This window comes from Cryptosporidium hominis, assembly GCF_000006425.1.
Source record: "Cryptosporidium hominis TU502 chromosome 8 CHRO018168, whole genome shotgun sequence".
NCBI classification, from domain to species: Eukaryota; Apicomplexa; class Conoidasida; order Eucoccidiorida; family Cryptosporidiidae; genus Cryptosporidium; species Cryptosporidium hominis.
Window position 1 is genome coordinate 1 of NW_667233.1, and position 11413 is coordinate 11413.

Sequence of the window (11413 nt, forward strand, 5' to 3'; positions counted from 1 at the left end):
GATGTTTTCTGCATGCACTGCATGCATTTTTATATATTTACAATTTTTCGTGTGGACGAAATTTTAAGTTTATATAAAAGTAAAATTTTAAAGAAAAATAATAGAAGATATTTGAGTAATATAAGTAAAAAAAAATTTGTTTTGATCAAACAAAATAATATTACAATTCATATTAATAAATTCTTTTTTCTTCTTTTTTTTTCTCTTTCTAATTTCTTTTTATTTCTTAATATTGTCGATTAAGAAAATATTGCATATACGTAAGAAATAAAATTGAAATTAAAATGATTGATAATTTGAATTTGAGTTGAGTTAAGGTTTAGATTTTATAATTTTCTTAATAAATGGAAAAAGAAAATAATCAGAATAAAAAGAACAGTCGAGTTGAGTTGATAAAAGAAAGAGAAAGAAAGAGAATGGAAGAAAGAAAGAGAGAAAAAGTCGTTATATTTTGAAAATAATTAAATATAAATAATTTAATATTATTTAAAATAATGAAAATGAAAAATAACAACTGTCTAAATAAATTTAGATCATTTATTATTGTTATTCATCAAGAATATGGTTGTTTACTTTTAAAATCAACTAAAAAAAGTGAATATGACATTTTTCAATTACCAGGAGGAAGATTAGATGAGAAAGATTTGATGATTAATGTTTCAGAAGCTAATAATAATAATAGTAGAATAAATCCAATACCTACAGAGAATGCTTTTAAAATAGCTGCTGCAAGAGAATTATATGAAGAAACCGGATTAGATTTTAGAAATCGTCTTTATATGTTAAAACCATTGAAATTTGATTTGCCTAATAAATGGAGATTTTTTTACTTGAATATTACTAATTATGAAATAGTTAACCAAAATCAAAATAAAAATTACTATTTTAATATATTCCAAGAAATTTCCCAATACTTTAACTCGATAATATTTAAAACAAAGAATAATAACATCGATGTAAATAATATTAATATAAAACTGTCCAAAGAACATGAAAGTTTCTTGTTTGAAAAAGACTTGGTAAAAGCTTCTCAGCTAGTTAAATCCCATAGCAAAGGTGTATGTTCCAAGGCACTATTACTTTTCCAACAAAGTTACCAAATATATACAAAATACTAGTTTTTTTTCTTTTTTTTCTCCTGTTTGATTTTAATTCGAACTTTTCCTCTTAACACATATTATTACAAAAACAATAGGAATTCACCGGAATATTGAAATCAATTCACTAAATATTAAAAGAAAAGATTGTAATCGAATAATAATAACAAAATCTACCAGCTAAAATAAAACAATTATAAATCATTATATTACTACCATTAAAATATTGATAATCAACTAACTTTCCCAAAAATAATCCCAACTTTATCTAAATAAATTTCCATTATTTTTTTTATCAAATTATTCTTATATTCTAAATGCAGTAATTAACTATTATTTATCCACATAAATGTGCATGCATGAGGGCGCTCATGTAAAAAATGACGTGTTAAAAAATAAATCGAATAAAAATAGAAAGTGATAATAGTAATTTTAGTTGTCGTCTTGATGAAGTAATTTTGAATAAATAGTTGAAGATAATGTGAACTTCACCTTTTTTCTCAAATGTAATAATAATAATAATAATAATAATAATAATATAGAAATAATTCTCCAATTATAATTCCCAAGAAACAAGAGAATAATTATTCGGGCTATAAATTAAAGATTCTTATCTGGTAGTGGCGGAGGTGGGAGGTCTATAGTCAAGTCAGAATTTTGATTATTGTTATTACTATCGTCTATAACCTTAACCTTGTTTGGAGGAGAGCTGCTCGCATTAATTGGGATGCCTTTGACTGTTTCTGTAAACCCTCCACTGTTATTGCTACTACTAACGTTAGTAGAACCTGCTCCCTGATTAATAATGTTTCCGTTGCTATTTTCAGTTTTTAAAGCATCGATTGTTCTTTTCTTACTTCCTAATGAAGGAGAAGGTGGATTGGAGGTAGAAAAGTTTGCTGTAGCATTTGTGGCTGAAGCGGCTGCTGCTGCTGCTGCTGCTACTGCCATTGATGCTGCCATGTTAGCTCCAACAAACATATTAGCTCTTGCTGCCGCTGCCATATTAGGATTGGATACTCCAAAGAAAAGAGGAGCTGAGGCAGCCGCTGCAGCTGCAGCTGCTGCCGCAGAAACAGGATTACCTGGGCCAAATATGCCATATGGGTGAGTTGGAGCTGTTGTCTGAACCATATGGAATGGTAATATTGGTTGTGGATGTCTGAATCCAGCTACAGAGACGGCAGCTGCCGCTGCAGCTGCAGCATATCTGGCTCTAGCAAGAGACACAGCAGCATCATTCATTCTCTGTTGAATTGCTGCTGCTGCCGCACTCATATTTGAAGACGTTGGAATAGAACACCCAGCAAAAGCTCCAATACCTGATTGGTCTACTCCTCCTCTACCCAAAGCCTGTTTAGAATTTCTTGAATTAGTGGATAGGCCTGCTCCAAGACCAAGATAAGCTGCCATAGTTCCAGAAGGGATTGCTCCGCCATGGCCTTCATGCATTAAAAGACCAGAACTACCAACATTCATTCCCCCAACCCCTGATTGAAGATGAATATTGCCAACTCCTAAAGCATTGGATGACCCTTGAATTTGGCCCATTCCAGTTCCTGGATTTCCATAAACCACGCTTCTTGCAACATTTTGACGACCAATATATGCAGTACCAGAAGGTGTAATAATCTTATGGAGGTTACAAGAAAGAAAACAGTCCCTTAAAAATTCTTCTGCAACTTTTTGAGTGGCTTTTCTGTAACTTTCCCATCCTCCTGTAATCTTTTCAGGGTCTGTCAATTCTGATGGAAAATCTACTTGGAAAGTATTCAAAGTTTGTATAAAGTTATCCAAAACAGCCTGTCTTTTTTCATATTCTTGCTCTGCCTCATCTGGAAGGAGAGGACAGCTTCTTCTAGTATGCATTCTCCCTGATAAACCACAAAGAGAACAATACGAACGTGTCTGGAATTTAGAGTCCACTCCTCCATTCTTAGAAAGCATAATGAATTCCTCTACCGAAGTAATTTTTGTTCCATCTGCTAATTGTAAAGGTTGGCCTGTCTGTACATCAATTTGAGTTACTCCTGAAGGAACTGATACTTTAACCACTTCCAAAGGATAAGGACATCCTGAGACATCATGAAATGGTAAAAGACAATTATCACATAAACGAAGCCATTCTCCAGGAGGTCTCATCCAAGGACTCTTTCGTAGTCCTCCAATCTGTTTCTCAAGATCAGGGTCAGCATCACCATTGTTACCACTTGTAGCTGCTGCTAAAATAGCTGCCTCATGTTTAGCATTCTCTTGAATATATTCTTGTTGAAGTTTATATAATAGAGGTGGAAATAATCTTTCAAATCCTTTTCTAATAAGGGATTCTGTAAGCTTCCAAGCAGCTTCAATGTTTCTCTTTCTACCTGATAAATATGGACTCGTTCTATTTCCTGAGTTTGGACCAAGATGAGAAAATTGATCAAAATTCTTCTGGCCAGATTTTAATACATCAGATTTAAGTTGCTCATTCATCTTTCTTCTGCGTTGTTGCTCTTCTAAAAGCTGCTGCCTAGAAAGCTTTTTCCTAATCTCCTGTTGTTGAAGTGCTTTACACTTAGAGCAAAGGAAAAGTATCATCGAATCTCTTGATATATTCCATCCTCTTTTATTTAAGTTCTCAAAGAAACTGTCTAAAACTTGGTGTCTTGCATATTCTGGTGGGAAACAATCAATGCAAAATGTTGTAGGACATTCACTACAATGAATAAGAAGTCCTCCTGCTTGAGTAGCTCTTCTAAAGCAAAGACAACATTCATGCCAAGGACAAATCCAAGTTCTAGGAGGTACCTTATCTAATCCCAAACATTGAGACCAATGATACGATTTTGGACATCTGTTACAATTAATTAATCCCATCTTTTTCATATATTCATCAACCTGAGCAATTGAACCAGTAGGTTTATTGTTACTTCCTGTTTGTGAGCTAGAATTTGTAGCCAAATCTTTGGAATTAGCTTCTTTTCCAGTATTAGTAGTGCTGCTATTACTACTACCACTATTGGAAATATCTCCATAATTTGGTGGTGAACCACAACAACCAGTACCTACAGCTGCTCCTACAGTTGATGTAGATCCTGAACTACCATTATTTCCATTAGGGTTAACGTTGGTCTTATCCTTATTTCCAGAATTAGAACACTCCAACTTTGCTTGCCCACAACGGAAACAACTCCTTTCATGTTTTAATGTAGGCTTCTTATCTTCATTACTTCTTGACTTCATTTCCCAGTGTAAAGGATTATAAACAGGAGGAGGAGGCTTTCTAGTTCTCTTAGATCTCCATAAGTTATCATCATCGCCTCCACTGGTTGTAGGAGAAATATTGATAGATGTAGTATCGTTAGTTTGTACGGTCAAACTATTGAGTGCTGGGTCCAATACTTCATCTGAAGGAGATGTATTAACATTGGACATGGTTTTAGCTGAATTGGATTCATTAATACCACCAGAACTCCCAGCTGATCCATTTGGGTTATCATCCATCTCATCACAAAGAATATCAGTAATATCAACTTCTTCATCAGCTTTAAGGGCTACTTGCTCTCCATCCTCTCCAGATAACACATTCTGAATATCATCACCCTTCTCTTCTTCCTCCTTTTGCATAAGTACATCCTCATCAGGAATTGGAACTCTCTTTCTGTCCATTAAAGCTTCCAAATCTAATCCAAATAGCTTGGAAGTATCTCCTAAATGCATCAAAGCTCTTCTACCATACCTAATAAGTTTTGTAACTTCTTCAGCTGAGAGTTTTTCTTCAGCAACAAATTGATCATTTTCAAAGACCTTGGAATGTACATCTACAGATTCCACTTGATTATGGTTATCATCCCTTGCTGAACCTTTAATAATCATCTTATCAAGCTTGAGCTTTTGCTCACGCCCGAAAACCATCCTCTCTTCTACACTCCATTCAGTAACCAATTTCCAAATACAAACATCTCTGGTTTGTCCAATTCTATGGGCTCTATCTACTGCCTGAAGATCAACAAAAGGATTCCAATCCTCATCATACATAACAACGTGATTTGCACTAACCAAGTTGATTCCCAATCCTCCAGCTCTTGTACATATCAGATAAACCAATACATAATTATCCGGTAGCCCAAACTCTCTAATATCAAGCTCTCTTATTAACTTGTTTGTACTACCATCTAATCTCATATACTGCCACCCTCTCCACAAGCAATAATTCTCCAATTCATCCAAAATTAGTTGAAATTGTGTAAAGATCAATATCTTGTGCATCTTGCACTTTTTAGATCCTTGATCTAAACATGCATTTGTCGGTACCTGTTTGGTACCATTATTATTATTATTATTATTATTATTATTATTATCAATACCACTTTCAGCTTTAACTTCACCATTAATATTGTCACTATTATTGTTATTATTGGCATCTATGTCCATTTTGACTATTTCATTTTTCTCAGTTTCGGTCTTTTCAGAATCTAAATTAGTCTCTGAAACCTCAATCTTGACCTTTTCTTCAGCCTTTTTGGACCACTTGTCATACATATACTGGGAATATATATCTTTGAAATCTGAGTTTTTAAAACTTTCTTCAAATTCATCAGTAACCTGGTAACTATCCTCAAACGAGAGGATTTCATGAATTGTATTCTCCTTATTAGCTTTTGAATCCTTATCTTTAGTGCTACTTGAATTGGAAGATCCTCCAGATGTTGAAGAATAGGAACCAGAAGCAGATCCAGGCCCCGATACAGCAGCAGCACCACCTTTGTTTCTCAATTCAAATATTCTCGACTTGATAGATCTTATCTGCTCGCGAGTGTATTTGTCATGACTTTCTTTATAATTGGGAATATATTTGCAGTTTTCTCTGTGTAGTTGCATTAAAAGCTTATCCAAGAAGAAAAGCTTTGAGGAACCTTTGACATGTTCCCATCCAAAAGAACTCTTTAGCTTGTAAGCATCATCAGTTACTTCAGCCAATAGATCTGGAGAAGCTTCAGCAAATACGCTAAACAGCTTATCAAGTTGAGATCCTCTAGCAACCAGTCCCCTAGGATGAGAACAACAAATCCTCATCTTGATGACTAATCCAAGTAACTTTCTGAAAGATACATCGCCATGAACGTTACCCACATCTAAAAGACGTTTGTACCATTGCCAGCCTGAAGGAGAGAGAGGAAGCCATATATCACGAATAATTTTATCTGGTAGTTTAATGACCAAATCCTTGGTACGCCTTAATAATAGTTTCTGTAGTAAATGGTGAAATAACTTTACTCTCTTTGAATCAACTTTAATACCTAAAGCATCCAAATCATCAATACTCTCGTCATCATCAGATCCATGGTTTCCATTTCCACCAGATGAACTATTACTGCTATTAGCACTCTTTGTTATATCCTTCATCTGGAATATCTTCTCAAAAATCTCAGAGTCTTGCAAGATATCAGGATATAAAAAGTTCAAAAGAGTAAAAAGCTCTTTAAGAGAATTTTGAAGTGGAGTCCCAGTAAGTAAAACTCTCATAGATCCGCTAACTCTGTCCATTGAGTGCCTTATTCGACCTCCTTCATTCTTAATTCTGTGTGCCTCATCCAATACAATGCATTGCCACCTAAAGTTATCAACGAAAAAAGACTCTTCAGTAACAACCGTTTCATAAGTTGTGATATATAAATCATAGAGACCATCTGAAGCAACAGGATCCATCATTGCATGCTCTCTCTCCCATCTACTTCCACAAATCTTTGTTAAAGTTAGACCCGGAGTAAACCTTCGAGCTTCTCTAGCCCAATTACCCACAGTAGATAGAGGAACAACAATCAAATGAGGACCAGTTATTCCCAAAGCCTTTAAACACGCCAAAAATGTCAAAGTCTGTATAGTCTTTCCCAGACCCATCTCATCAGCTAAAATAGCCCCCCCCTTGATTGAAAACGCACATAATAGCCAGTGAACTCCATACCTCTGATAATCTTTCAGCTCTATCCCCTCACTCAAAATCTGCAATGACATTTCTTTTGCCTTTATATGAGCTTCTCGGTACTTTGGCGCGTCCATGAATTCCGGGAAGTCGGCGCCATCATTTGCATGGTGGGAATGGGCGGGATTTTCAGTTTCGGATGAAGAGTCCAATCGATTGGATTCTGAATAGTCCGCCTCAGAATCTGAGTTTAAGTCAGAAGCGGCATCGTCTTCTTGTATCTTTCTGATTCTCCTTTTCTTTCCTGAAGTTGTGTTTGATGACTGGTTTTGTTGTTGGTTAAGATTGGATTTGCGATATGTTTCAGCATTCTTTTTAAGACGTTCCAAAACCTTTCTTGAGACAAATGGGGAAATAGCTTGTCTATTTTCCCAAAGAAAAACATCTCTATTAATGCTTGACTGTTTGATTTGTTTCTTAATACAGTTTTGCCATTGTTGGGAAAGCTTGTATCGTTCAGACTTGTTCATCCTTTTGTGCCTCATATTTTTTAAAGGGTCTTCGCCTCTACAAACAGGGCATTTCCATTTGTCACCATCAAAAGCAAAAACCTCAGTTTCGATACATTTTGGATGGTATGAATAGGTACAAAAATCGCACCCCAATAGTTTTCCACCCTTTTGACAAACATAACAACTATCACTGTTGATATCAGTTTCATCATTGGTCTTCTTAGTACCTCCTAATGTTCGAACATCTCCTATTTGCTTGTTTTTGTGTTTACCTGATCCTGAATCATTGTCACAGTTAGGGCAATACCAAGTTGGAGAGTCAGGTTCTTCTTCTAAACCCAAGCATCCTAAATGAGCAGATTTAGGACATCCATCGCAATATAACATAACATCACCTGTCTCGTTATCTCTGCATATATAGCAAAAATCTTCGTTATTTTTACAATCAGGGCAACAAAATGAGTCGTCAATTTCCGCATCGCTACCTATCAGGTTACAATTTCGTAGACAGTCAAAGTGAAATACTTTTCCACATTGACTACATCTTAAATCTGTATCACCATCACGGCAGATATCGCAATAACGTCTTAAACCTTTTCCTTGTCTAGCCATTATTGTTAATCCTGAGGTAGATATAAATATGAATAAAAGGCTTCTAGTTTAGATTCTGGATGTATTTGTATAGAATAGAAACTTTAAGTAATCAAAATATATTCATACATATACATATAAATATATATATATATATATATATATAAATATATATATTTATATATATATTTATATTTATATATATAAATATGGCTACTCTTTACAAAAAGTTGTATGCCTGTTCAATATTATAATGTAAATCTTCAGGTCCAAATTACGAGATTCTGCATAAATCTCAGTCCAGAATTAGAGTATAAGCTTTCCAAGATGTTGATTTCCTTTAATTTCTAATATTTTATCGGTACCTTATAGTTTTTTTATCTTGGATCCTCAGTAAATTTTCTCAAACTTGTATATGTAGAACCCCTCAATCAAATACTCATAATAGTATATCATCAAATTATTGAGTTCAACTCCTCCTTTAGTCAGTAAATTAAAAAAAAAGCAACTGAGCTCTCTCTCTTATTTTCTTCTTTTTTATTTACTCTTTAAACATTTTCATATTTTGTGCAAACTATCTACTCAAATAGCAGACATACAGACGTACATACGTATTGACTGTCCAATAATATGTGTAGTTACTTGCTATTCCATCACGCGGCTGTCTGCACCTACCCTCCCTTTTTAATATCTATTATTGAGACATATATGTATCAATAATTTTATTAAAAAAAAACAACTTACTTTTCAGTTCTTTAATTCAACCTTAATTTTTTTTATTTAATTAAGATTATCTTATTCGACAAAATTTGATTTTTCTAATGTTTTCAATGTCATGCAATTTACACCCATTTTGCCAATTTTCGCCGGTATACATTTTTTTTTATCAGACATGTGGGGATTGACACGTGTATTTTTTTTTTTCTAATTGATTTTTTTTTCTTAAACAGTTGTATGATAATTTTATTAAGCTTCCTAAATTCGCTTGAAGCCTGATCATCATTCATATAAAACAAGAGATTTGAACTAAGAGAAAATACTAGATATTGGTCAAACTAAATCGCTAATCTAACACTTTGATAATAATTAAACGTTAATTTCCACATTGATACTTTATACCATTTTCCGAGCATATTGACAAAAAAAAAATACGTGAAAATTAATTAGTTAAAATTTTTTTTTTTTCTTGAAATTTAGAAACAAATTATATCTTATTTTTAACAATATTTTATTTTAATATTAATTAGATAAATCACTTTGCTTATTACAACTATTTACTTCAATTCAATAGATTTCAATTTATACCGCCTATTAATTTGGCGCCAAGTTGAGGTTATGAATTTATGAATAATATTACTGTGAAGGCGGGCTAAAAAGGGGGGAGCCAGGTATTTATTCATTCAGAATAAATAAAAAAATGTATATAATATATATATATATTATATACACATGAATTGAAAATGCTGGGTACCGTAAATAAATTTGTTGAACAAGTAATACAAAATTTGAATGTGTTTATAGTTTAAAAAAGCTAGTATTAAATCATTAATTAATACACAAGTGAGAACATATATAAATATAAATATACTTGGAGATTTAATAATAATAATAAATTAATATTAAGAGAAGAACAAATATTTTGAATATAAAAAGTTCTGTATAAGTACAAGCTCGAAGATATTTTCAATAAGCCTATTTTGCTTCAACTTTTTGTATTATTTGAAGTTCATGTAAATAATTCTTTGATATATTTCTATATTACTTTTCACACAAATATTCAATTGGGAATCTATTAGCCTATATCTAATAGCACTCAATACAAATTTGCAATAAATTAAAAGTATAATGCAATTATAACATTAAATTATAAAAGAATTCTATTATAAAGATAATTAGTAAAGGAAACAAAAATGATCATAAAAAATAATAATAATGGGTATTTTATTGATAACGTTAATGAAATTTGGGAGATCCCTATAAATAGTGACCATATGGACATTTTAAAGGAAATTCCATGGTTTAAATATCTTACTCTACCAATTGAAAGAAATTGGAATGGTATGAAATTATTCCTTTGGACCAATGATAATTATTATCTTGCACACACAATTTGCATAATATATGCATTCTTCATATACTTTGGACCCAAAATTATGGAGAAACGAAAACCTTTCAAATTGGAAAAACCTTTAAAATATTGGAACTTGTTTTTGGCACTTTTTTCATTTATTGGAACCCTACGTTTAATGCCATATGTCCTAACCAACCTCATTAAGTATGGTTTTGTATCATCCATCTGTTCTCCTCCTATTGCTCCACTAACAAAAGGTCCAGCTGGCCTATGGCTCAGCTTATTTATATACTCTAAATATATTGAATTAATTGATACATTTTTTATTATTGCTAGAAAAAAATCACTTTCTTTTTTACACTGGTTCCATCACCTTACTGTACTCCTTTACACATGGGATGCTTACGTCTGCTGCCAAACTATTGGAGTCTTTTTTTGTGCCATAAACTACTTTGTTCATTCAATTATGTACTTTTACTATTATTTATCCTCTTGTGGTAAGAGACCAAAATGGGGTATGATCATCACAATCTTACAAATTGTACAAATGATTATTGGTACAATTCTAACCACTTCAGGTATGTATTACTCTTATAAACACCCATTTGCCAATGTATTTCCAGTTGAATATCTAAGTCAACCTCTCAAAGTTGGTTGTCACTTTATCAGAACCAACGGTGTTTTTGCCTGTCTTATGTACATCTCCTACTTCGCTTTATTCTTTGACTTCTTTATCAAAAGATATATCACAAAAGGTACACCTCTTGCTGAATGGGTAACTGCCAATAAAAAGCCAACTAAGCACGAATAGAACCCCTGGCCATTATTATATTCAAAATGGCGGGAAAATGTGCATGTAAGAGATATATAATATATATGCATGTATATATTTACAATCAGGATAAGCAAGTTGTATGAGAATTATCGCAAATCTTTGAATTGAGTATAATAAGCTTATTCTACATCAGTAATTAAAAAAATGGATAATTCTAATTCAGGAACGAGAAAAGGAAATAATATATTTAAAGGAAGATAATTAACTCTATAAATATTAACAGGTTGTTTAGCCTAGTAATTAAGAGAATAATGTAAATGGCTATATAATTCTTACATATTTTTTAGCTCTCTCTTTTATTGAATAAACAATTTTCCTATGATAACTATTCTATAGTTAAGAAACCGACAAACGGGGTATTTGGACCATTTAGGCCACTTGAAATAATCTTATTATAATGTA

At 32.7% G+C, this 11413-nt stretch overlaps 4 protein-coding genes across 4 annotated transcripts; 3 read left to right on the plus strand and 1 right to left on the minus strand.

The window, feature by feature from the left end:
- Nucleotides 1–12: 12 nt before the first annotated feature.
- On the plus strand, nt 13–243 carry Chro.80531 (hypothetical protein). The annotated part of the gene is made up of 1 exon (XM_661248.1): nt 13–243. The coding sequence occupies one exon, from the start codon at nt 13–15 to the stop codon at nt 241–243; it is 231 nt and encodes a 76-aa protein (XP_666340.1).
- A 251-nt stretch (nt 244–494) lies between these two features.
- Nucleotides 495–1118, plus strand: Chro.80532 (hypothetical protein). The annotated part of the gene is made up of 1 exon (XM_661249.1): nt 495–1118. The coding sequence occupies one exon, from the start codon at nt 495–497 to the stop codon at nt 1116–1118; it is 624 nt and encodes a 207-aa protein (XP_666341.1).
- Nucleotides 1119–1697: 579 nt separating this feature from the next.
- Chro.80533 (SNF2 family N-terminal domain) lies at nt 1698–8126 on the minus strand. The annotated part of the gene is made up of 1 exon (XM_661250.1): nt 1698–8126. One exon carries the CDS (start codon nt 8124–8126, stop codon nt 1698–1700), a length of 6429 nt encoding a protein of 2142 aa, XP_666342.1.
- Nucleotides 8127–10015: 1889 nt separating this feature from the next.
- Chro.80534 (fatty-acyl elongase) lies at nt 10016–10987 on the plus strand. Its single annotated transcript, XM_661251.1, has 1 exon — nt 10016–10987. One exon carries the CDS (start codon nt 10016–10018, stop codon nt 10985–10987), a length of 972 nt encoding a protein of 323 aa, XP_666343.1.
- The last annotated feature ends 426 nt before the right edge of the window (nt 10988–11413 follow it).